The 27,913-nt window shown below is 41.3% G+C and overlaps 3 protein-coding genes across 3 annotated transcripts; all 3 read right to left on the minus strand.

Moving 5' to 3' along the window:
• Positions 1 to 180: 180 nt before the first annotated feature.
• Positions 181 to 7,152, minus strand: LOC126920784 (uncharacterized). Its single transcript, XM_050731539.1, has 4 exons — positions 6,791 to 7,152; positions 4,416 to 4,606; positions 2,663 to 2,779; positions 181 to 445 (listed from the first exon to the last, which is right to left on the minus strand). Exons 1-4 carry the CDS (start codon positions 6,884 to 6,886, stop codon positions 280 to 282), a joined length of 570 nt encoding a protein of 189 aa, XP_050587496.1. The 5' UTR covers positions 6,887 to 7,152; the 3' UTR covers positions 181 to 279.
• A 6,150-nt stretch (positions 7,153 to 13,302) lies between these two features.
• On the minus strand, positions 13,303 to 15,003 carry LOC126920084 (uncharacterized; the record flags this gene model as incomplete). Its single annotated transcript, XM_050730012.1, has 2 exons — positions 13,303 to 13,773; positions 14,651 to 15,003. Coding segments are annotated over 2 exons (510 nt in total), but the record flags the coding sequence as incomplete, so codon positions are not given.
• An 8,785-nt stretch (positions 15,004 to 23,788) lies between these two features.
• On the minus strand, positions 23,789 to 26,809 carry LOC126919988 (uncharacterized). The gene is made up of 4 exons (XM_050729771.1): positions 26,496 to 26,809; positions 25,620 to 25,806; positions 24,963 to 25,131; positions 23,789 to 24,010 (listed from the first exon to the last, which is right to left on the minus strand). The coding sequence occupies exons 1-4, from the start codon at positions 26,616 to 26,618 to the stop codon at positions 23,857 to 23,859; spliced, it is 633 nt and encodes a 210-aa protein (XP_050585728.1). The 5' UTR covers positions 26,619 to 26,809; the 3' UTR covers positions 23,789 to 23,856.
• Between the last annotated feature and the right edge of the window lie 1,104 nt (positions 26,810 to 27,913).

Raw genomic sequence — 27,913 nt, forward strand, 5'->3', positions numbered from 1 at the left:
GTTTCTCCGTCGCCATCCTTCTCGCCGTCAAAACTTCACTATAATAAATTCTTTTACGACGAAGTCACTGCATCGTATACCTTCTCGAACGGCCGGAAAGATATAGAAATATTACTCTTCGAACGATCGATTTTCTCGCCACACAAAGACGTTTTTTCGCGTATAAAAAATTCAACAAATAGCCGGCAAACGTCGAAAACGTTCGAGACGATAAACGATACACGAGCAATCGATCCACGAAATCAACGCGGCTCGAGGTACTGTCCAAAAAAACCCACCCTAAGGAAATGCGATTTCCGTGAACGTTTCGAGAGGTGACTCGATGCAATCGGGATAGGCCAAAATGCAGTCGCCTCCGGATCTTCCTTGTCGTTCCGCTTCCCTGTACAATTGGTCGACGCTCTGGTGATTGGAATTAGCAGTCCCTGCCACGTCTTCGCTCGGCCTGATCCAGAAATTCTCTTCAACGCGTTTCTCACGAGGCACGCGTTAAGGTAGAACCAATCGCAGATTGATCTCTCTTTTAACCCCGAATACACATGTTACGTAATATTCACGTAACTCAAACGTTGGAAAACTTTTCATCGCGCTTTCTCCCGTGTTCTTCGATTGACAATCAAAGAAATAATTCGCGACAAATGAAAGCCTCATTAGTTGTAGAAATTATTAGGTTGTCCGAAAAGTTTCTTTCGTTTCATAAGGTGATAATAGATGAACAACAATTTCTGTTTTATATTATTTTATTGGATTAGGTATGATCCGTTTCGTTCTATTTCTATTATTATATTCCTGCATAATTCAATAAACTAATATAAAACAAAATCATCGTGCGTCTATTATTTCCTTATAAAACGACAGAAACTTTTCGGACAACCTAATATTACGATCGTCTGTGTTTTAGGACTAAATGCTTGTTTTTAACAAGCATTTAATGCAATGGGCATCCTCCTAAACTTTCGACCGGGCCTGTAAGCATATCTAAACAGGATACTTGGAATGTTTCAGTAGTCCTAATTACCGTGAATATTTTGGCTGTCTACACGAGAATTAGAAAAAAAGGCGTTCGAGAAAGAGAAAAGTAAAAGTGTGGAAGATCGATCGAAGGAAACTGCAACTGTCTGAATGGTAAATAGCAGCAACCGGTCGTATTATTGACATTCGACGCGCGTTACCCGGCGATTGTTCCACGGCTGTAGGATTACGTCGGAAGGAATTTCCCAGTGACGTGTGTACACACTCGAGGCACCGCACAAAGGGAAAACCTACGCGAAACACCTTCCATTAGAAGCTTAATGCACGCGCCTAATTTCGACGCAATTAGAGCACCGCTCACTGGTTCGCTTGCAATTTCCTTCGAGTACGCCCGGCCGCGTACGGAATGGCAAATTCCTGACCAATCCTCCATCCGCCCAAACCGATCGCTCGACCAATGGTTCCACTCGCTCAACTATCTATCGTTAATTCGATCTCTCTTACGCTGCTTGTACGTGTACCGTTGAAATTTTCAACTTGTCGATCGCGTTAAAGGTACTGTTACCATATTCTTCGATCTTTTTCCATGAAATCGCGATCAGCTGTGGAATTAGCAAGTGACCCATAGCTTTTGAACGAAAGCGTCTAATCTACAGATTGGAAGAGTACAAATCTCTCGCCCGTGTATAATCTCGTATAAGCCATCTTTGCTTATTGTAAGGCTTCTTCGCACACTATCAAATTTTACTTAACACTTAACCAACCGAATAAGGAGATTTCCCTTTTTTACTTTAGCAACGCATTTTCTTTTTTTTTGTTGTTGTTGTTGTTATTATCAGTTATTGTTTACCTGGAATCGTCCCCAAATAATTGCGCCACTTTTTCTGCTTTTATAAAGTACAGTATATAATAAAATACATCAATTTAGTGGTGTTAAAATGAATTAAAAAGTGACACTATCAGTTATGACTAAATAAAGTTATAATCGAACGATACCATTTTGTAAAAAAATATTAAAATGCATTATGAATTTTCAATTTTATGTTCAAGTTGTGTTATATATCTTTAGTCATCTTTAATGTTTTCAATTTTACCTATATTTTTGTATACTTTTAATTTGATGTTTTCATAAACAATATGTGAAATCGTTAACTAAAGCCATTACCGCGAAATATAATTGACCACTTAAATAATTTTTAGATTTCTTTGTTTTTTAAGTAGCGAATATTAGTCGTCGATATTTGGAAAAGTGCGCGGTGGACAGCGTACAGGTTGGCTCGTCCGAGGGCGGTTAAAACATAACAAACTTTCGGCGATTTTAATTGTATGTCCAGAGACTATAAGTCAGAAGTTACGAAACGTTCGATTGCTGTTAGCTTGTGAATAAAGGAGAATATAGCCGCGGTATTTAAATACGTCGACTAGAAAGAACGTACTGTAAAGTTATTAAACGATGCCCGTACCCGGTGCAACATGGATTTACTGCATTATCTTAGTCTATTCGTGCTTCGTTACGTGACACCGTTGTTCCCGTTTCGTGGAAAGCGGCCAGGACAGCCATTAGAGACTTCCAACGGAATTCATTAACCGGCAGCTCCTCAAGAAATGAATTTTGTTTCGAAAAGTAGCAGGAGCCGACGGTGTTCTCCCGTGCCACGAGTCAAAGCGCGATTCATCGCAACGAACTTACGTTAAAATTAAGTGGATCACCTCCTCGAGAACGTCTTGACGTGTCCTGCCAAATGGTGTCTCCGCGAGCTCGCAAATGGTCCTCAAAAGACACTCCCTACCGTCCTGCCAGCCGTGCCTTCAACACAGAATACATTCCATTTTAATTTCTACCCCTTTTTGGTGCGCCGTGCTTCTGTCTCGTATTTATTTCCCCTTCTCCCTCTATTTCTCGCGTATTCCTTACGTTTTCTTTTCTCTCTGTCGCTTCTTGCCTTTTTTCTTCCTTTTTTGTAATTTGACCGTCGCGTAGAAGTAATTTTATTAGGAAGTGGCACGGTAGCGAGCCCCTCGGCAAACCGTGCTGCCGCCAGATGATATTGGTTTTATAAAACGGTAAAAGGGAATTCTTAAACGTGTGCCGTACTTCTTCGCCCCGTTTCTAGCCGAGAAATTCATTATCCTGCTCCTTTTCCTAGCCGTCGTTCGACGGCTTGCCTCGAATGAAATTATGTTACCGTGCCGGAGAAGGATGTAAATTTCGGATTAGTTTAAGCGTTCGCCGCGCGTTACGCGTTAAACATTCATTCTCCAAGAGTTTCACGTTTGCGAATTTCACGATTTTCCAGAGGCTGTAAAAAAAGAAGGACAGGATCGAAATGATAATTAATGGGGTTGTTTCTATCTCCAGTTTCCAAACAATCGACGATGAACTTTTTGGTCAGACTGACCAGAATGCTGGATGAATGTTCGTGAAAGAAGGACGACGAGCAATTCACTCTATTGAGCCAGCTAACGATCCATTTCACGCGGCATCGCGTCTCCTTGTCAGCTTCGACAAGTTTCGATCAGTCCCGACACTTTCTTAACTTTCACACCGCTTTTCCAAAGCAAGATAGTTCGCTTGTTACCTGCGCTTCAGGTCTCTCTGCCAAGACAAAGTAATTGCCTTACGTCCCAATTAATTTATGTTCCAGTTCCCATCTTTACCTTACCATCTCTCCGGTCTTTTGATCTTAGTTTCCTGATACTTGCTCACGCCCTTCATGAAAATCTGTTTCATCTACCACAAGTAATCCTTATTACGTAGATTACTAATTTTTCATCAGCCATCGTTAATAACTTTCTCCCAAACCATCTCGTACCAACTTCACCTACAAAACTGATCGATTTGTCGTAGAATAATTCGTGCGATTATTAATGTACATTTAAACAAACCGAAAGGAGGATACAGGTTCGTGTACCTGTAACTGTTTTTCGTCGCTATAAAGCAGCAACTGATCTTTATCGCTATATCCATCGATTTCATTGAAGAACGTATAACAAAAATGATAACTGGCGTAATAAAACTGACTGGCGAGTATCAAGCACATACGATGAAGCCTCGTTTCCCGTTTCTGTCGCATAATCACCTACCCATTGTACGCGTTATCGGTGACAAACACGAATGTGGCGACGTCACGGTTCAATGATCGTCGACTAGAAAATGGAATTTCATTAATCGTCCACGGTAACTATTTGCACCAATTCCGGTGTTGAGTTAATTACAAATTTATTCGTTCGATTCTAGCGTGTTTACCGATTCATCGGGCAATTTTGAACGGTAATACGGCCCACTTATTCTTCTTCCAATTCGTTGTTCGGATTGGTCATTGTTCCATGACTTTAAACGACTCGAATCGACTCGCGCTGAATTTCACCCCTTTCACGGCCCCCTTCGTGCCGGCTTCGATTTTCCCCTACAGCGCGAAATATGGAAATCGCGGAATACTCACCGATTCAATAAATTTTCGATAGCCGCGTAAGTGTCCTGCAGATTCAGATCCCTCGACTGCCTGGCCGGTATTATTGTAGGCTCGAGTTCTGACAAGTTCGACGGAAGTTTATAATTGAATTGGAATGCGGACGAGAATACCACGCTACCTCTCTTGTTCATGGAAATCGGAACCGAGACGCCGGTCGTGAACTGGAAAATAGAACGGGGAAAAAACGTTAGATGTAGAAGATACGATCGGTTCTCGCGGGACTTTCGTAGAGGTTAAAGAAGTAAGTCGAAAAAATTCCAAAATATCTATTTCATCCAGTCTATGATATTTAAAAGACTCGCCATAAAGAGTTGAAGAAAAAGAATCCATAACTGTTGAGGTTGAGGTTGACTGATTGATGAACAAGTGGATGAATTTGTAATAGAAAAGTATATTGAAATATTTAAAGGTATAGTGTATAAGTATAATGTATAAGTATAAGTATATACTGATTCTGATCCTTGATCTCTTAGTGTTACTAGACAATGGAATGATAGCGAACACGTTCATATATTTATAGCAAAAGGGCATTACCAGAAAAGTTAAACTTGTAGCTTTAAAGGCTATAGGGAACATAAATTGAAATCTGTTTATTAGTTCCTTTGTTCCTAAACCTCGCAACCCAAAACATAATGTACACTCAAGGGTACAATAATATGCACCGCTCTGTATTTAGAATATTTCTGCGTAATAGCAGTCTCCAGGTCACGAATATACATAAATAAAGATGTAGAATTTTTCTTGAAGTAGTTACTTCGACAATAACTACATGTATGGCAAAGTAACAAAACTACATGCGCCAGATTCCAATTTCGAAGTAGATAAATCTTGCTCGATTCTTCGTCAATTCGCCGATGCAACCGTCAAGTACGCTTTCTATAAGAAGTGCGTCCTCTGAAAAGAAAGCATCCAGAAAGGCTACTTTCCTAAGAACGAGGAAATGTTTTATTTATTCCCTCGATTATAACGTTTTATATGCGTACAGTAGATTTATCAATAGTTAGGAGCCAGACTGTGTATACGTACACTATTTTTTGTCAGAAAAATTAAAAGAAGAATTTCCTTTATCTGGACTAGTAAATTCGTCCTACGAAATATTTTCAAAGAACCAATCATCTGTCAAATAATCAATGAAATAATATACTATAATCAATCAATCGTAAACCTATCAAGATGATCATCAAAGAGGGATACGAGAAAATAAAAATGGAATTATATAAATTATATAAGGGAAATGGCTGTCTTGTACAATTAAGAAACGGTTTTTGACGTCGAGACTTATCTCGGTGTCTGCCGTTTGACTTTCAATTCGTTCGTTTTTAAAAGCAGCCCGGAACAGTTTCAGCTGTAAAACTACAAATATGCCTTTGAGCTATTTTTTCGAGAGATTGCTTATTCAAACTTCCCGTAAAAACCTCGTATTAAAGACGAGTCACCTTTCTTTCCACGTTAGTCTTCTCATCGACAAGCGAAGAATCTATCTTACTCGGAAAACTTTAAGATTTCAATACAAACAAAGGCGTAATCTAATTAGGGGAAAACTCGCGAAAAAGTACTCATTATCCTGCGATTTAAGTAAATTATTCTAGTGTTTAATAAATTTCGCGGGCCGTCTAAGTAGGATTGGCAAACAAAAGCAAATTGTCTACCCGGAGAAACGTACCGCTATAAAACCTCGTTCAGACTCGTCGAGCTACTGGAACCCAAGCGACTTAAATGTAAGTACGTACCGTTCACTAAATCAACTTTTCTTTAGACTTCGTATTCAGTCATATTTTCTATGTATACGTAGAAATCTATTAGTAGTTTATCGAGTATATCAACAACAGATGACAGCAAGTACAACATAAGCAACTCCCGATCCATCGACACTCGCTCAGAACCTGTTACTTCACTTACGTTGATATGTATATCCTTTCAAGTTTCTACACCTGTCTTCATTAGTCAAATCACTTGCAATTTGAAGGACTTTGCTAATGTAATTCTGTGATATCATTTCACTTGAACTATATCTCCGATTTTCAAGTGAAATTCATTTCACAGTTGCTAGGTAACGCAATCTGTTATTTTCAGTTCGGTACTCGCTGATATTGCTGGTGTCGGTTTTCTAAAGCTAGACGACTTTTACTGAGTTTTATATTCAATTGTATATATGGGAAGCTATTATAGATGATAGATAAATCATTTGTTGAATATGCTAATGGTAAACGATGGATAACTATAAAGTGATCACGCAACTCAAACGATTTTCAATCACTCAGTGATTCACTGAGAACTCTCTGGATTTTCAATTACACACGCAACACATATCATTGCCACACGCAGCCAAAAATACGTAAAGTTACCTGGAACAATGACCTCGGAGGAAAGAGAAGCACACTTTCGCTTCTCCAGATAAAGAAACATATTATCGCAGTTTGCAACAGAAATAAACGGAACATGTTAATTCGAAAACACTTGCAGAAGCACTGAAATCAGTAGTTTTGAATCACTGGTGAACGAACTGACGGCGAATGGGACTACGCTCGTTCATGCGACGACGAGTTTATGGCAACGCGATAATGAACACTGGAATTTGCTATGGAGGACAGGTGGGCCACTGTTTGCGTTCGACGAACGTTCACGATACGTGATTATGGCTCGGAAAAAAATTGCTTCGAATGCCGCCACGGGCGAATTATTGGTCAGTTTTTGGAAAATTGAACGACGTCGATGCTTGTTTCAAAAACATGAAATCACGCTTGCCGAAATTGGCGACCACGTCGATAAGGATTCACGACGAAATGAAAATTCGACTGGAATATCAGTCGCCAATAAAATCGCGTTTGAATATTTCGAAATTTTCTTTGCGTGAGAAAATTGTATTTTCGTTTAAACACGTCCCTTCGACTAACAACGTTCGTTCGCCGATGCAACTAGCCGTGTGGGAAGAAACGAACAAAATTTCTCTGAATCGTTTCAAGCGTCGACGACCGCGTCGAATCGTAAAGGGCTAACCAACACAAACGCGTTTCATCAGAGTATTCAACCGGCTGCTTGGAAAACCGACGCGCGATTCATCGGCATATCAGCTTAACCCCTGCCAGCGATAGCGTTGTAAATCCAATAATTGCCCGGCCCTGGCCGTTAAGCAGCTTTAATTAATTCCGTTTCCAACGTGGCACGATTAACGACCAAAGTTGAATTAAAATCTCATCGCAGGATACGCGATCCGAACCTCTGCCACCCCTTTGCCTCAAACCAGATTCTTTCCTGTCAAATTATGCATCCAATCTTTTTCATCGTTTGCTATTTCCACGCTTGTCCTAAAAATATAACATTTAAAAGACGCGAAATATCGTAAACCGTGGGAATATCGACAGGCTTTCGTAACACTTTTGCCGCATATCATATCAAATTTGAATATTTATATCTGTTTTTAATATTATAACGTTATAACTCTGGTTGCTCCTCTATGAGTATAAAAATGAATAAAATTGTTGCCGGTAGTTCAGTGTTTATCGTTATCTTTCCCCTTTCCACTCTTTTATTGCTTGTTTTCCAGCACTATGGAAAAACGGGAAATATGAGGAGAAACGCAAGCTCCAGTTCCTTGGACATTCACAGCCAGTCTTTTGTACAAAATGTATTTCGCGGAAGCAAGTCAAAAATATAACATAACACACGTTCCTGGCGCAAGAGAAACGACAAGAGACCAATGTTCGTTCCTGAAGCTCGTATTCTATTTTATCCTCGCTCCTTCGATTTCCTATTCGACTATCGCCACGTAATGTTTGTTCATTTACCTTCTAAGCGAATTCCGTGTTAACGATTAAGGAATTATTTTCTTTAGGGATCTACTTTAGTAGGGATATCCTTCTAAATGCAATTCACGATTAAAAATTAAATAAATAAATAATGACTACAGTCTGTTTTGTTATTTCTCTATCGTGACGTTTCTTAACAAGTGAACTAATCAAATAGCTTGCAATTTGTCAAATTTACCTGTAAAACTTATTTTTCTCTTACCAAACTCGTTACTGTCAACGATATTTACAACTAGCAATTCGTAACCTGTAACTTTTAAAATTTGGCTAATTATACTAATAATAACAAATATTTAAAAACTAATAATATCAGCTCCATTGTGCAAGACGTTCCAGGTGTTCAAATACTTGTGGATAATAGTGCACTTTATTTACCACCTCGAGTTCTTCGTTATTATCGTAGATAGAAAATTTCCTCGCAGGCAAAACAGCGAGAGGAAGTGCAAGGAACGCGATGTAACGTCGGAGAAAGGGTGAAACGAATCGCTTTCATCGTTCGTTTAACAGAGAATAACGATATTTCGATCAACTAGGAGCAGCCCCGATGAAATTAAACGCGGCAGGGTTGCTGGGCAAATTTCAATTTGCCTTTCGTATTTCCGTGGAATCGAGCGTGACCGTTTCAAACGACGCGTGCAATTGGTGTCAGGCCGCGAGTGGGAACAAAAATGAAGAGGGAAAAAAGAAAGGCACAGAGACGGAAATAAACAATGACGGGAGGCGCGACGAGAGACAGAGATGGAAAAGGAAAAGAAAGAGACGGACCAGGATTTTTTTAGGGAAGGTTCATTTCCAGCAAAATCGATAGCGTAAAACCTTTGGCAATCGTCGCGTTTTTTTTAAAAACACGCATCTTGCGGGCCTCTTTTCCCAGCACTGTAAATTCGTTCTGGCTTCGACGCCTTATTTTACGGTCACGTGGCTCGTAAAGAACCGTAACGACCGGGGGCAATAAAAGCGATAGCTTATGACGGAAATAATACGTCGATGTCAGGGAAAATGGTAAAAACGACGGCATTTGTCTTCATTTCATGGTGGCGTGCTTGTTTGCTCGTCCCTTTCAATTACATCTGTTCCACAGGGATGCGAAGGAATTGCTGGTTTCCTAGCTATGTACTACACACCGCGATCGTTCTTTGTTAATTTTAATTTTGTGAAGGAAAATAAAGGACAAAATCTAGAAAAAGAGATAAGAAAAGAGACGTTCGTTCCGCGGTTTTCTCTGCTTGCAAAAAATGCAAATACCGGCATGGAAAACCGGAATTCTCCCAGGACGGTAATTTGAGGCAAGCGAGCAGACATTTTCGAAGGTTCTTGGATTCTAGAACGCATTGCGACATGATCCGATTATGCTGTGCTTTACGGACGAGATTCGTTCGCGGTCCTGCAAATTACGATAGCTTGCTACCTGGAAGTCCATTTCGTTCAATCGAAAAATACCTATAGCGTGGTGTTTGTTAAACATTCTTTATCGCGAAGAAATAAGCATAGTGGAAAAGAAAGTGAGGATCTATAGCATATTCCCTTGATCCTAAATAACGATGTCTCGAGACAGTCTGAAAGTTCGCAAGATAAATTACTACGGCCCCTGACATAAAATTCAGCCTACGAAAGGCAGGAACGAATGTCTGGCAAAACAGATTTCACCGGGACGAAAATTTATAATGGCTGGACCGATAAAATAGCGCGGGTTATCCGGGCAAAGGTGCCATCACCTACCGAGAAACACGTTCCTTCTCATTCCGCGTGATCTACGAATTAGATTTGACTGGAATAATAAAAGGAATCGAGAAAAGAAGAAGGGGAGCGTATCTTTGCACGAAGCAGAGAGATATCTCGCTGCCTGACGGAGAATCGGGAACGTCCTCCGCGAAGGCTTAACCGTTTTTTCCTTCTTTGCCCTTTCGCTCTTCCGTCGTTACATTCCACCGTTGTACCGAAGAGCTGGAATGAAAATACTACAGAAGAGGCACGTTTCGCGGAATCGTTCGCACTATCGTGGCTTCGAACCAGATCGGAATAGTAATGGAGAAAGTCGCCTGTCGAAATTTCGACTGATTTTCAATTGTTTCTCATCGTCTATCAATTCAACGACCTAACTCGTGGAAAGAATTGTAGGATCCGTAACAAACATCAACCGTGTTCAACCATTTGTCGTTTTCCAGCCACGTGAAATACAGAGGAACAATATAGCATTTTTAATTTCTATTCGATATATCTCGATCTTTTTAACAAAATATTTATACAATTACACATTTATCGTAAGCTATAGCTACATATATTGGGAGAACTGGTGGAGGAACTCTAGTTAATTAAATTATCAAGTTATGAAATCAGAATAAGGTTATGTTTCTAGACCGTTCGACGATAAATTAGAACACGGATCAATTTTCATAATACTAATTCCATCGTGTGTTCTAGATGTCCGTTCCGATTACTAAAATACGTTGTTGCCTAGAAATGAAAAATTGACCAGGATTGTTCTTGTTATTAGCCCCTCGATTAATCATGCGCTGGATCCTTACAAACGTGTGATAAAATGGCGCTGCAAACGATGAATAGGTGACTTCCTTTGAATAACAGGTTGCTCCACCGCAATTGGATTTATCTATTAACGAGAAAGCAAATTGATTGACTCGGTGTCATGGGACCGTAACAAAGACGCAGGACCTGAACTTCACACCTACTGGAAGTGAATAAATATTGAATGGTTCTTCTGTTGTTGTAACTTGGTATCGAGTGGGAACTTGTTCGCGCAAAGCAGGGCAAAGATGGTGGTTTCAAGGGCGATTCGAGCGCGAGCTAATCGAAAGTTTTCGAGTTTCGAACGAAGAAGAGCAAAAAGTATCATGGAAAAAGCATTCTGTGCCTTTACAGGAAGCGATATCAAGCGTTAGATTACAAGATCACCCTTGTTCTATTTTTCGCAATATATTTCATCGCCGACGTGGCCATCAGTTATCCAAGCGTTTGAACACGCGAATTCCAATGCAGAAACATTGCTTGGAATTCTACTAAAGTTACGTGCAAGTCTAGAAGCCTTCTCGACCAATTTCTTTCTTCTTTCTCTGTGAAATCCTCAGGCCTCCGAAATAAATATCAACGAATTAATACCGAAGCAACACCCATTCGACGAAAAGGGATCGATAAAATAAATCCACGGGAAAATGTTGAAGGCGTTCGACTCTGGTATCCCGAGGGCAAACGCTCCTCCCTTCCAAGGATACAGTCTTCTTCCTGTTTTTATTTCTTCCCTGCCATATTATACATACATACATACATATATACTACGTAGACGACCAACTCTGTTCGACCTACGCTCTTCGTCTATCTCCGACACACTTTTCTTCCAGCTTTTAAGCGTTACGCGTACTTGGCTCGAACCTGCACGATAATGGACTATGCTTTTTAAAGTACTTTAACACCGTCTATTATCGTTTTGCAACCGGTTCACCGACGTCCACTGCCGACAGAATTCTTCTCTTCTTTCCATCGACTTTTCCATCCACCAACGAGTCGATAGGAGCCGATAAGGATCTCTTGAGGCGGAACATCACGCACGCCTAGATTGTCCATTTGCCCCTTAATTCACGGCCGTAAACGACCGCATAAATCGCTCGGAATTTTCAATTCCAACTCGGACACGACATATCCTTTCGAAAGCCGAAAGTAATCCAACTTTTTACATTACAAAGAGGTCTAATGGGATTGGCAAAAAAGTCATCCGGGGAAATCCATTTTCAAAGCGTGAAATTTTAAGTATGAACTGTAGGAAGATGCAGTGGTGTTACATGAATGACTAAGGGAAGGGCTCGCGGAACACGCTTAATTTTGTTATACTTTCGGAAAATACCCTTTGAATTTTAAGGGAATATTTCCATCCCATATCATGCGATGGAAATATCGAAACGAAGTAGTCCATCTTTAAATATTTCGAAAACAGCGCGCTCTTGCTACCTAGCTACGTTCCTTCTCCAACAGGGTTACATACGTTGAGAAAGTTTCGAGAGATTTGAAAAATTACAAAAATAGCGGGAAACACATATTTGGCCTCAAAGGCAAACATCTTAGAACTGAGTTTTGTAAGATAAGAAAAATAGAAGATACGACTTCTCGTGTCTTTCCCATCTATTCTTCGTAGATTTTCTATACTTTCTAATTGGTGGAATGAAAGATGTTCCCTTTTAGCTGTTTCCGAGTTAAAATTATTGCGACATTTATAACGAGTCGATCCAGTGCACGCGTTGAAAGAGTATCGACAAAACGAGGTTCGTTTTTTATTTTTCCGGGGACGGGGATTCGAACTTTCGATGTTATCCAGGAATTCTAATCGGAAGTCAGAGGTGGCCGATTTATTTGAAGCGGTGCGCGATGCCGGGAACGACGAAGATTCTTTAATTTCGAATTCCGACCAACTGCCATGCCAAGGCGAAACTCGACGATTGCTGCGGGTACTTTTAGGGAAATGAAACTCGGGGGCGGCTGAGAAGCGGCCCGCGCGCTGGAATGCTCGCGGAACAGCCGACACACAGTTAAGAAATGCTTTCACGGTGGCCTCGACACCTTGAGAAACGGCGCTCGCCTCGAAGAGATGAGTTTTAGGCATCGTTTGGGGATAATCGAGCGTTGAACTGGCCCACGAGGCATCCAACTCGCCTCGATGAATTGCTTCTCTTCGATGTACTCGCTCCTCCTGAGTTGTCTAGAATACATTTTCTTGATAAATTACAAGCGTCGGTGTACGGTTCTTTTTTCTCACACATTTAGAGCCACACAATCGCCGACTTATCCATTCTGTGGCAGATTTCTGAAAAATTAATAGTAATCATGCGTATTCTCCTGCACAAGTGGATTGATATTATTTCAGTGGAATTTTACAAGTTACGTATATTTGAATTTGATTATATCGTGTAACCTAAAAATTATAAAATCAACGTCTATAATTTACATTTTTTAGTTTGTCGACTTACTTGACATTATTAGCTGGCACATTCTTGCGCAAAATGACTGAAAGTTTCATAAAATACAGCTGATTAATGCGGCTTCTGAGAGGGTAATTTGCAATACTCTGATAAAAACTATGTACAAGAGTAAATATTTTATTAGCCTCGTTTCGTAGAGAATTAACCCTTTCTGCTGAAAAGAAAATGCAACAGCTTAAGTGGAGTTCACAATTCCAATTTACTATAATAAACAGCCATTAATTCCTTCCGCGGAGGGTTACAAATTTCCTCGGAACTGATCTCGAGAAAGGAAAGAAAATCGTACGAACGAAGATTCATTGGAACTCGGTTAACGAGCGCAATTTCCATCGCATCCCTGTCCACGTGCGGCTTCTTCGCAGGGATCCAGCGGTGTAGAGAGTTCACGTGATCACCGTGGAAAATACGTCGAGCACACTTCTGCGGCATTCGGGATAAAGGGCGTGGCAGTTTTCCGTCGACATCTGCTCACCCAAACGTTCGGCCGCTCGGTACTCCCGATCCCCGTACTCGTCGTACCGCTCGTCGGTGCTAGAAGGCCTGGAATTCCAACGTGTTCGCGTTCGAGTTCCCCGTGAAAAATTACAATCGTCGCCGCGAGAGATCCAGGCCCGGGAGAAACGGCCTGGAAAAGAATTCGGGGGGCCAGAAAGAGAAGAAAAAAAAAAGTGAGAGAAAGAGGGAGGAAAGAGAAAGAGGGTGAGTAGCAGAGGGTGGTACCCGGGATCGATAACGCGACCGGATACGCAGGAGAAGCCCCGAAGTTATTTCGCAGCTTCCCTCGCGTTAATTGGCGCCACGTTATGTGGACCGACCGCTTAATCCCTCGCTACTCGCGCCACGCTACTGTGCTAATTCACCGGTTAACTACTACGTCATCGTAACTTCGATTTTATTGCCACCGGGTCGGGGATTTTATCGCGTTGCCCCAACGTTTGTTGCTTTACGACGCGATCGAGACTTTTAGTCTGTCGTATTGTGTTCCGTTAAGAGACCTGGATTGGTCTCGTAAGCTTCGATGTGACTTAGGCAATTGGATTTTACCTGTGATCCTCTAGCTTATCATTCTCTTCGTTTAGTTGTGTTTCCAATATCATATCTAACAAAGAACGATGGTATGTCACTGCATTCGAGTGGCTTAGAACGTGAGTCACTTTGATTGAGTTAAAGTTTTATTTGTAATCTTCCGATAGAATATTCCTTTGATGGCTATCTGTATCGTTTTGTTGTTCAAATGTTTCGTTTAAATGCAATGGATTCGTAGACGCGGATGGGGGTTAGAATAGGAGAGACGAAGAGTGCGAGTTCTTCGGATAGTAATATATCAAAGCTGAAGTCAGAATTGGACTCTGATTGTCGTATTTTGACACTTCGTCGTAACCCGATAGCATAAAATAAGAGACTGAAGATTACTCACTTGAAGAACACGTGCAACAGCTGTCCCAGTAAACCATGAGTCCCGTCGAAAGGAGCAGACGCAGCTTCACAAATGGCCTTCAATAGACACGCTTTGCCGCCGAATCCGTATAGATCAGCCACCTTTTCCAGCACCTTGTAAATACTCCACCTGCTCTTCTGCGTTCGAGAGTAATAGACTCCTGGAATAGTGAAGTCTGACGCGTTGGAAGGCATCTCGTACACAATCTTCGAAAAGAGACCGACGATCACGCTCTCGCGGTCCAATTGCAGGGGTGAGCCCAGACCAAAGATCAGCTGTCGTCCGAGAATTTTAAAAGAGACTTTAAAATAAGTGGCACAACATTTCTCGACGAGTTAAACGATACGAACGAACGAAGAGTAAAGTTCTTTGACCGTATTTTCGCGTCACGAGATGCGCGTTTCGTGAGATTCTCTGAAGCTTTTTTCGAGAACGTTCCCATGAAACCTATCGATACGAGGTGACCACGTAGATGCCGACAATCTGATCGGAAAACCCGTCCTTATAGCGGTTATTCATGAGGCAGGCAGCCTGAAGAGGAAATTGGATGAACTCAAATGAGATCGAGTTAAAACCCAGCAGTGTCCGGCGCTAGAAACGGAACATCCAACTGTTCTTCCACGTATCTCTCGTCTGCTTCCGTAGAAATAGCTATAAACGTACCGTTCGCTAATAGCAATTCCGACTTCTCGAATTTAGCGACTCGCGCCCCTCGCATACACGCGTGTAGCACAGTTTGCAAACAACCATTTCTGTCAATTAGATGAGCGAAGCTTTGTATATCCTGTGGATGTCACAAAACGACGAGGTGAATTTGATAATCTATATATACATATATATTACTTTGACAAATAACGTAAATGCCATATGATCTATTTGCGATATATCGTCTGACTCTATCTGACGATGGCGACTAGTGTTTCGCTGTTTATACTTCGCGTTGAGGAGGTACAGTTGCAGGCATGTTTGCTTAGCATAATTGTATATTTTTGGGAAGGCAGAAAGTAACGGTAAAAGTTCACGATAGCGAATAATCTCTACACTTGGCAACTCCTAGAACTTCCAATTTGCTGGCCATTAGATATTGATTGACTCTGCTACTGTGTACCTTTCTTTTTTACCGATCCGTCCTGTATTATGACCAAGTTTTCAGGACAGAAGAAGAAAAAAACGGTACGTCGTACCGTTGCGTAACGGTACTTTTGCCAAAACCACTTTCCAATAGACATTACTTGTTTATCGAGAACATATGTAATATATATTTTCTTGGACAATAAACGTTACATATATATATATATATACAGTACACAGTAGCAGAGTATTTATATATATACTTCATTGTGGAATTTTGACGGCTTGCGAAGCTGAGGGTGGAGTATAACAAAGAGTACTAAACTCTTGGATGAACGAAACAACTCCGGTTTCTTCGCGGATGTAACGCAATTAATACGAGTAGCCAGAAGCAAAGTGGGGCGTATCGGTGGTCTTTGAAGTGTATCGATCTCGATTGGCAGCGGGCCGGCCGGTTCGATGCAAAAACGCCGCTAGCCCTTCCTCGCGCGAACCCCTGCGAATCTCGTTAAACTGTCTTCCCCAGACGCGCGGCCCGAAACGATTCTCCGTGGAAATTCGCGGTTTTATCGAAAATTCATACACCGGCCGCGGCCCATGATGCCGCCCTCCCTTTATCCGCCTCCGCATGAATATGTATGCACATGTACGAGATGGCTGTGCCACGCAACCATGATAGCAGACGTGTGTGCCCGATATGGGATAGAGGTATCCACCTGGCGCAGAAATTGGATGAGCCCTGAAAGGTCAGGTGGAATGTGTACCGTGATATCGGATGGGAAGATGAGAATCGAAATACGTTATACACTTTACCGGACGCTCTTCTGCAACCGATTATTACTTACCGACCACCCTAATAATTTGTTATTTTAATAGAGAGAATGGATTTTTGAATCTCGTTCGACCACTGTTTCAACGCCAACCCGTTTCGAGACCACTTCCACGATAAGACATATATTGATATTAATGGAAAAATTATTTTCACATACAACAGGTGCTTGAAAATTCATGATCTTTTATTTATTCCTTTCAATTGTTTATTCTTTATTCGCTCTTCTTTTCCATTCCTTATTCCTCATTTTCCGACTCTTTCTAATTTCCTACATTATCCCGTTAATTGGGTCTCGTCAAAACTTTCCATAATTACGAAATTGAAAATTAATAGGAAAAGCAAATAAATTTCATTTAGGTCAATTTTATTCCTTGCAAATATAAATATGATATAATTTGTCCCTAATAAACCGTATGATGCCATGAAACCGATGAAACCGTACGTAAAAATTATTATCCTAGTAACGTGTTACGTCAACTTACCCTGTTAACAGATTAATAAGCGATATTGGGAAACAGACTGTTCCTTACTCTTTATTCCTCTCAATCTTCTATTCTCTGTCCCTTATGCTCGAGTTTCTCTTTTGTATTCCTTGCTATTCTCTATTTCCTGTTTTCTATTTTCTCCATTCTTTATTCGCTACTCTTTTCGACTTTCTATTCCCTCTATCTAATAAGGTAGATGAATATATTCCACCCTCTATTTTCAAACGTTTTCTATTCTCTGCTTCCTATACCCAATTCCTCGCCGTTTCCTATTTCTCGTCTCCTATTCTTATCGATCGTATAACCCCTATGTTTCTGGATTCCCTACTTTTTCAGTATTCCCACGATTCCTTATAACTCTTCCCTAGACAAGCAAATTTCAGTTTCGAAAACTTTCGAGAAAACTCAGTTGAAGTTGGTTTAATTCGAAGCACCGCAGAAGTGACCAGAGCCTGTTCGTTGGAAATCCAGCGGTCATAGCGTAGCAACTGTGGCCCCGTGCAATGCCCAGCCACGATCCTGTTCATCCTATCAAGCCGCGCGGTTGTAATCCGAAGGACGACCGTTTCCAAACACGCTGGATGGAAAATTGGATGAGCCCCGGACATGTGGCGTGGCCCAGGAATTATTCAAGAAGCGGCGTAAACGGCGAGCGGTTTCACATGAGAGCCATGCCCGTACTCGCGTTTCTCTTTTGGAATAATTGAGCGTACGGATGATAATCAAAGCGCATCCGCGGACAGTAGGTGTCGACAGAGCTTCTTCGTTCGTGTACCAAGCTTTTCAGCTGAACTCTATTAATGACTGGTCGTTTTCAAGCTTTCCACCTGCTGGAACCTTTGCCCGGTGCTCTATTGTGACAACTGGATCCCGTCTCCCATTTGATACGGGGCGAGTTATTTGCCTAATGCACGGCCTTGTGACAACATCTACCAAATTAATCTATATGGGAAGGAACATGTGGGAACAGAGACATTTCGCTGTTGGGTTGGACAGTAACGGACACTGGTTTGGTCGGTTTAAAATGAACAACTCCGACCGTCCCGCGACCTTTTAAAGTCGTGTAACAAAGTAATTTGCCATTGAAGCGTATTAAAGTGAAAATCTAATTATGATGATTTCAAAAACTGAAACTTGAAAAGATGTACAGAGAGATAGGACGTTCTTGACAGAAACATGAAATGTGAAATACCATTTTTTATTTTGTCTTCATAAAAATATGAATTTGAATAAATATCCGCGATCTAATCGTAAGCAAACTTCGCCTATACGCGTCAACGTTCTTGTCTTAAAAAACGAATATTTTTATAAAACTCTGCTGTCTCGAGGGAAGTCTTTTCCAGTGAACTGTATGGGAAATACCCGCACGGGAGAGAAATATGTTAAATACATTTTTATTAATTTTTTTTCATTTTAATGTCACCTTCTGATTAAACAAAGCAACTTGAATACGTCACAATCGAAAATGAAACAATCTGCTATGTGCAAAGATCTTTTAAAAATAATTGACGAGTCGGCAAAGGTAGAAACCAACGGTACAATTATCGAGAAAACCAAGAAATATTCCAATATCTTTGATATTTTCTCATGATATCTTGACGTACAGTTTTTTTTACAAATGAAATCGTACCGAGAAGATACATGTTCACCTGCAAAACCAACTAAGAATCAATTTTAGTAACAAAGGATTATCACGTACGTAAAAAGTGGGAAACGTGATTTATCGTGTCCTTCACCTGTAATCTTCATACTAATTTCTTTATATTCGTACGTACTCGGAATCACAATGATATTTCGACCGTCATCCCTACCATAAATTCTGTCTAACAGCCATCTCTAACAGATTCGATTTTATCAAATTTTAAACGTTAACCCTTGACAAGTGGAAGTCGCTCGCGCTTCCACATTATTACGATGTTCCTGCGCGATTTTTCCCCACGATTACACCCGATCGGAAGCGAAGCACGCGTATAACGAGGGAAAGCAGAGGGTTCATTGGAATCGCTCGAATTCCCCTGGATCGCCGGAAGAAAAAGCGGAAACCGATCGCGAACACTTGAGTGACGCGCGAGTGAATGCCCGATTGGCCGCGGAGACGGCTCATTAGCCTCGTCGTGCGGAATCTGCGGTATTCTGTACGTACCAGGAGCTGAGAGACACGAGGAAAAATAAGACTCCTCGGTCGCCGCGAGCAACTTGCGAACAGCTTGGTCCCGTTCCTGCCCGTGAAATCGTCCTTGTCGTCGAGACTCTGCACCAGACATGGCGTCAGGAAAGCGACAGCGAGCACCAGCAAGACAGCGCCAGTCATCGATGCGACTTTTCAGGCCTGAAGCGATCGTTCAACGTCGACGAACAGACCGTAAAGAGGCGAAATGCGATCGCTGTCCGTTGAAGAGCGCAAAACCGCTCAGAATGAGCGTTCGCCACGAGCTACCACCTCGACAAACCAAAAGCCAGCCGTAGCGGCTGGTCCCGTTGTATCTCGGCGAATAGCAAGCGCAAATATTGATACGGTGGAGCTCTTGCCTTGCTCTGGCAGCTGGTTCGTTCGTTCACCCGATTTGCCGATTCGCACGTATCAGACGTTAATCCAACGAGAAAACTTTGGTAACGGGATGCTTCGTTAACAAGATGTCGAGTAGTGCTCGTTGGTTTTCCGTAGATCTTTGTTTCATCTTGCAACTTTATTCATCCGTAACTACGCTTCTGCAGATTTTTTCGATTTTATTTAAGACTCTCCCTCTAGAAACGAAGAGGTTGATACGACAGATATGTGTAAGTGGTTTTATAAATATTTTCGATAAGAATTGTTGAGGTTGAGGTTGACTGATTGAACAACCAGTGGATGAATTTGTAATAGAAATAGTATATTGAAATAATTAAAGGTATAAGTATAAGTATAATGTATAAGTATATGCTGATTCAGATCCTTACTCTCTTAGTGTTACTAGACAATGGAATGATAGGGAACACGTTCGTATATTTATAACAAAAGGACATTACCAAGAAAGTTAAGGTTATAGCTTTGGCTAGAAGCTACATGAGTAGAAATCTGTTTCTTAGTTCCTTTGTTCCTAGACCTTGCAACTCAAAACATAATGCATACTTAAGGATGCAATAATATGCACCTTTCCTTATTTAGAATATTTCTGCGTAATAGCAGTCTCCAGGTCACGGATCTACATAAATAAAGATGTAGAGTTTTTCTTGAAATAGTTACTTCAACAAGAATAATTGTTATTAGAAGGCTGGTCCAAACCAGATAGAGAATCGACGCAATTGCGTGGAAATATTTTCAAGGAAAGTTTTAAGGAAATTGTATCTTTCGTGTATTCGTATCGTTTGTATTGGAAAATTGACACAGCAGATCTTCGATTTAATGGATCTCTCGGACACAGCACAATGTCGAACGCAATTTGTAAGATTGCGATCTCTGCAGGGTTAACGAAGGGTTCCACTTGATAGTTTCCGAGGAATCTTAGAAGATTTCACAGGTGAAACGCTAGTTTCCTTGAAATGGTTTCAACGAAGAAGAAACTCGGACTACGCTGGAATCAGTGATCGCCGGATCGCTACTAAGCAATAAAATCCTTGCTAAAGTCCCATGCTAGTTAGGTTTTCTCGGTCGGTGGGAGGAGAAGGGGCGGAGAGGAAGAAAGAGACCTGGCTTTCGGAAAAGGGTCTCGCGATATCCGTGATTTGAAGACGCCCAGACGAAATCTCGGCGAGCCAAGGCCACCAGTCTCCGATCCCGGCATTAAATTGAATTACAACCCCTCCGGACTAGATCGTAAAACTCACCCTCGTTATGTACACGAATCTTTCGTTCGTGAAACGTAACTGCGAACGAACGCGGACACGCATACCCTGCCTTTTATCTATCTGGGTTAAACGATGTCCATTTGTCGTTCCTTATCCGACCGGCCGAGACGTCCGATCCGGAAATCGAAAGCTCGTGCTCGTGATTTCTCTCAAGGTAGAATCGATAGATCCAACCGAATCCTCACCGTTGGACAGTCTGCGAGCATTTCATGAACATTGAATACCATTTTTAGCGATGTTTCACGGATACTAAACACGTTCGATACACTACCGGGAATTTCGAATTTCACGTAATTTGATGGAATTCTGAGATCTTTTTATTTCTTAAATTAATAGCTGAACTGATGTGCCTTTCTATGATCTTATTAGATTAGGTCTAGATCATTAGGTTCTGTGATAAATTGACTAGTCTCTTGCTGTTGCATTTTGAGAAATATTATAGATATATTGCTAAAATTAATTGTATACAAATTATATGGAGACTGTTTATAATTGTAAACATATATTGACACCAAAAAATGCCAGATGTATTTGGTAAAACAATGGTTCGTTAGTATACTGTTACTTTATAAACTATTTTCATAAAACGACACTTCTCTGGTGTCAGTTTACTGGACCAAACTGTTCACAAAAAGCTGCAGCCCATTGCGATGCTAATTAATTTGTACTATCGACTTGTAAATGATGCAACTCGGCGAACTTCATCTTTCATACGCGAAGGAAACTTGTGAAAATGAGAAAACACGATGGCCAATTTCGTCTGGCCGGTTAATATATGGAAAAAGGCTCGTCAACTTGGAATTTTGTTAGAGTTGATATATGGCCGGAGTTGCCGAAATTTTCCAGCCCTCCTCCTGTCAAATATACGAACTTTTTTTTCGCTTCGAGCTCGGGCCGGCCAACTTTCTCCGTTGAATTTATTGTTTCGCAACGTTGCTTGCTTGATTGCTTGACACAGTTTATTGCGTTCCGCTGTAACCGTTCTAGCCAGCTTGTATTATCTTCGGCGTTTCCCTGCCGCTTGTATTCCAACCAGTTTCGAAAAGCGGGGAAATTAATTTCATTGGAAAGCCCAGAAACAATAAGCATCGGAACAAGACTCCTGATTAATCTTCCTAATTGTTGCCTTTGAGCGGGAACAAAACGCGGAATCGAATCTCTGAAGGTGCGCAAAGCACAATCAGACCAATGATCGGCAGGAAAATTCTCAACGAAATCCGAGGGACACGCGTCACGGGCAACAATGCGTTCGTTAATCTGTCCAATGCGTCGAGCTGGTCGATTCCACGCATCGCGAATTATCGACAATTAACCGGCTAGTCTGTTAGGCGAACGGAACGCAGCTGTCCGAAAAGAGGAAAACAAACAAATAAAAGCACTAGGCGGAAAGAGAAAGAGAGAAGAGAGAAGGGAACATAGAGTGGCGCTGCAAAAGCTCAAAGGTTTCGACCTCGGTGGCGTTGTAACGACGCGCAAGTAAAATCGTATATTATCGGCCCGTGTTAATTACCACGAATGGCTTTGCCCTGGAAAAAGCATCCTCTCCCTTTCCCACGCGCCTATCCTGTTCCTCTCTCCTCGTTTCTCTCGGTCTCCGGCGTCACGGGCCATTTTTTCCCCTGCTCCGCTCGCTCTACACCCTCTATAAATTTCAACCGGAGTATTTTCTCTTTACGTGTACCTGTTATTGAACGAGAGAACTGCCAATAACGTCGGATAACTGCGTCACGTTTCGCCGCGAACCCCCGTGCGCGCAACCCCTTTCGCGGGCCTCAGCCTCGCCACTTCTCCATCCTCCTTTTCCCTGATCCTTTTTCCTTCGCTGCACAGCCCCGCCATTCGCGCGTCCTTTTCTTCCCTTGATATTTCTAATATCGCACGACATCGGCCCACATAAATTATCGCCACCTTTCGATATAGTGTTTCGTTTCAGCCGCAACCCTCCCGCGCCACTTTCTCCGATGCTTTTTCCAACGCACTGTTTGGTACGCTTGGTGTTTGTTTTGTCAGGTGAAATATCGCAGACCGTCTTATCGTTAGATAAAAAGATGGAAAGGATCAACTAGGACCTTAGTATAGCGGAGACTTTAACGTTGTCTAGTTTCTTGAAATCCTTTCAGTTGAACTAACCTGGTTTCGAGTAGATATTTAGTGGGAAACGAAGGGATTGGTAGTAGTGCGTGTACCTTTTGTTAAAATTATGACGTGGATTTTAATTATAAATCGGGATAAGAATAATGCATTTCAGAAACTAGAAATAACGTTACATAACTCGGCAACTGCTGCAATCTTTTAAATTAAATGATAGTTAAAAGCTTAGAAGCTCGAAAGTACAAATTCGGATTAAGTAAAATATATAATATGAATTAATAAATTGTTCCAAATTGGGCAAAGTCAAGTAAAACTCAATTAACGAAGAAGAGACTAGAAATTTGGCAGAATATTTCAATAAATGTAGTACCGGGGCCAGAAGGCCTAAGGTATCGGCCGAACTGTAAACAATGTACCGTTGGGTCCTTTAAGTGGACAGTTTACGTGAAAAGGCTGCGTGACCTTGATCACGGGGGTTTCGGGATACCTATTCCGAAGAACGGGAAAAGGTAGAGTGGGCAGAGCGTGGAGAGTGGGCAGAGCGTGTGAAGCGTGCGGAGTGGACAGAGTTTTTGATTGGGAAGCAGAAAGCTGCATGCGAGAATAGAACGACCCATTTGGATACTACATAAATAAAGAGATTTCAAGTCATTTGAAATAATCTGACGAGGTTTCGGGGACGTCGTTTTTACTTAGCCAACGTATATTCTGCCTCTTATCGATGCTTAGTTTGCGTACTTTGCTGTGTGCAGAAAAAATTGCAGCATGAGACGCGATCTCGTTGATGATCAATCTTAGAGGATAAAGGCTAGGTGAAGCGGTGTCAAGTTTATTCTTCTATCAATTAAGTCAACATATTGCAGGCGATGTTAGGCAAACGATCATTCGTAAACCTCTGTAAAGTAATCCAGAAGGCTTTCCGTACATTCCGCGAATAAATTATCGCAAGGACTGACTCCTTGTCGGCCCATAATTTCAGCAGCGTGATACACTCGATCAAAGTCAGTCCTGAAAGGCTCCGAGGTGGTCGACGGCCTGAAACGCGAACAAAATTAACCGATCGCCGTGAGGCATTTAGATTCAGGTTAATAATGGCCAAGTAATGGGAAGTTCGAGGAGCCTTAACGCACCCTCCGTGACGTTGCTCTCACAAACAGTGGAAGCAATTCACGGGCACGAGTTTTATCGAAAGCGAAGTTGGCCATTAGCCTTCGTCGTTTGATTTTAAAGTTATACCACCTTTAAATTTTACGAATAACGAATATTCCATCGCGTGATGATTATTAACGCGTGTTTTCCAAACTTGATTAAATGCTTTCCACGGCAATATTGTTAGATCGTTCGCAACGTTTCCATATGAAACTGTCACGTTTGTTTTATACATTTATTTCATTTATACGTTTGTATAAAAATAATATTCGTCAAAAGTTGGCGTAATGAAAACCGAACAAAATAAATAAACTTTAAGTAAATATATATTTAAGTACGATTATAAAAGGCAATATATCTTGCGAAAGTTTTAGCTATTTCCCTGGGGTCTCGATTATCAATTGGATCTCGATTTATCAAGGCTGTCTGGCTTCCAATTAAGCCGGTTAATCGACGACCTACCGTATTTCGTTTGATACAGAAGTAGCGATAAAAAGTGATGAAAATGATCAATATCTTTGAACAGGGATTGATACTTAAGAATATGGAAAATTAAGTTTTGCGGTTTCCCAGACTTAATCGACTTACGTCCAACCGACACGCTAACTTGGTAATAAATTACAATCGTATCTTACACAAATAAGTTAGACCTCGATCTTCACATCGATCTACGTCTTAACACTATGCGAGTGGCATAACGTAGATCATTTCTGGTGTAAATTAATGTCCAACGAAATAGAGGAGATATGAGATAATCCAAGAAGGCAGTTCCACTGCAAGAACACAATCAACCGCGATACGTTCCCCGTTCCATCGTCCCTTTGGAATCGATACTCACGTGAGCAGAAGATGAACGAGCTGAGAGCTGAGACCGTGAACTCGGTTGAAAGGCGCCGCTGAGGCCTCGCAGATCGCCCTTAAAAGGCAAGCCTTGCCCGATCGCGAATCGCCGAGAACCGATTCCAGAATTTCGTATATTTCCCATCTGTTGATGACACGTGCAACTCCTATCGGCAGAAATTATTCATTGAACATGGGAACAACAGAAGAAATAATGGAGTATTAATGGAGTCGATGAGAAAGGGTGTCGCATTGGAGTAAACGCACGAATCTAAAGGACAGAGGACAAATTAAAGTTTCAGACGCGAGCGGCAAAGCTTCTGATGAAAATGAGAGAAAAGCGTGTTCATCTTATCGTTGGCAGTGGTACTACTCTACGGGTGAATTTAATTATTAATACAAGCGTGGTTCTTTCGTATCGACTTTGACATTTTTTTTAAGGCTATTTAGTTAATTCTGATTGATTGTTAGAAATGTGGCCTATATAAAAAGCTTCTAAATTAGCTTAAGATCTCCGACCATCTTATCTGCGTTTAACACTCGAAAGAGAGAAATCGAGATTGCAAAGAGGATTAGACGATGAAAGAAGCTGGTGCTTGGCCGATGAAAAAATGCCGGAAGCGCATCGAAGCGGAAAGATGTGAGGTGCGTGTACCTTGGTGATCCGACGTTGGAGCGTCATTGCCGTCGACCTCGACACCGGGGCTGATCGATCTGTCATAGCGAACGTATGAATCCGTCAAGTAGGAGGCGTTATAGGGCAGCACGTAATTAAATTTCATCACATATCCGATAATCATGCTGACGTCGACTTCCATGGGTAAACCGAGGCCGAGGATTAACTGGAACGATTTTCAAATACACGAAGGTGTCATCGATCGTTTATAATAACCGCCAATCGAATCTCAATTGGCAGGCCCGTTCTCGTTCTCCTAGTTAGCTAGCTCGTGACATTCCAGGCAACGAAATTAGATGGGAGAAATATTACACGAATTTCGAGCCCGCGCCAGTTTGTCCGAACAGTTGCGGTATTTTTGACGATGCGCTCGCCAAAATTACTCGCGCACGATCGTTCTCTCTCGGCGTTAATTTCTGCGAAATCCTGTCCATAGCTAGAACGTCGATGTTTTCTGCCATTTCTGAGGCCACGTGTTCCGCGCGTTCCAGCTATTGCGATTCCCATGCAGTTACGATCGTCGATCGAATATCCAATTCCGCGATTGAATCGCCACCGATCGTGACGTGCACCGTGCAATTACAGATAATTGTATCGCGATTGCCTGTATGAAGCGTCTATCGAGCTGTCACAAGAGGGACACCGTTGTGTCTTTAGAAACGTACGAGACTCTGTCTCCATATTCTCTCCTCCCACCGGCCACACTTTCGCTGTTCCACGCGCCCTATGTATATCGCTTAAACAATTAGCAATCGATATCCAATTAGAATCGCGAGCGCAATTAAACGTATAGGTTTGACTGCAGTGACGATTCCAATATCGATACAACTATATATATATATAATGATATATTACCTGCACTTTGGTCGGCGCTACGTTGCTCGGCGGCGGGAACACCAAATATCTCTTGTCTCGTACGAAACTCGATCCAGAATGGTAACACGTAGACAGAAGCGAGATGAGCAAGAAACACCGCATGGTGACCGTTCGAGAAGATCGTAGTGAATGTCCGTGAAACTTTTGAGAGGTGTATAATCGAAGAGGCAGGTGGCGAGAGCTCGTTAATAGGTACAATTAGTTCGTTATCGCGAGTTAGGCAAATAATGAACCGGCCTCGATCGTGGTAAGCGACCGCAGTCAACTGAATGGACAGCTTGAAACTGAAACTGCGCCGGTTGCACATTGCTCCTAGTGAAATTAATGCGACCATCAATTTCCATCGATGGATTCACGATTCTCATGTTCACTGGATTCCGAATCTTCGAAGCGTAACTGCGATTGACGCGGATGCAACGTCGTTAATGGACTGAAGAAGAATTACAGTGTGCGATAGCGTTCGTTTTATCTGTGCAGATCGCAAGTTTGGAAGGATCTGCACGTGTGTCTAATTATTTGCATCGAGAAGATAATTGAAAAAGGATTAGTGGATTTACGGTAAATGTATTGGGTTGGCAACTAAGTGATTGCGGATTATGTCATTATGTGGTAATGACAAAATCCGAAATCACTTAGTTGCCAACCCAATATGTAGCATATGTACAAAACGTTTTGAAATTTCGTAAATATCGTAAATAATCGTAAATATTAGGTCATCCCATAAGTTCGTGCCGATCTTTGTATATACATTTCATATTTTAAAGGAAAACAAGAGAACTTTTATCGAGACGGAATAATGAAAAATGGGAAAAAGTTGTACAACGAGAGGGGGATTACATTTTTTCATGAAACTGAAAGGTATGTAAACAATCTTAACATATATAACCGCTCGAAAAACGGCACAAACTTATGGGATGACCTAATATATCGTGATTGTATTGATAAAGTAAACCAATTTGAAAATACATATACATGTATAGAAGTTAGAAAATATTTATTGCGATTATACACTTCGAAGAGAATACCAAAGATTTCGAACAGTCAATTCTTTATTATATCGACGTATTAAACAATAAAATAACGAAATAATGAGAGTTGTGTAAATAGGATCATGTTGGAAAACGTAATTTACATATTGTCTCATCAAGCTCAAAATATATTTGTAAATGTACCTTTTCGAAGTCTATTACGCAAATCAAAAACATAAAAGATTTTCATTTAGAATCTACAAAAGAATTCGTCATAATACTATAGATAGTATTACTGTCATAGGACAGTATATCAGAATATGTTAGAGGAAATGACTGAAAAAGTATAAAAACAAATCCTTGAAATTCCTTCTTATACTCGTAATGTCAACAAAATAAAAGTCAATTATGTAGATCGATCGAAAAAGT

This window comes from Bombus affinis, chromosome 9, assembly GCF_024516045.1.
Source record: "Bombus affinis isolate iyBomAffi1 chromosome 9, iyBomAffi1.2, whole genome shotgun sequence".
NCBI lineage: Eukaryota > Metazoa > Arthropoda > Insecta > Hymenoptera > Apidae > Bombus > Bombus affinis.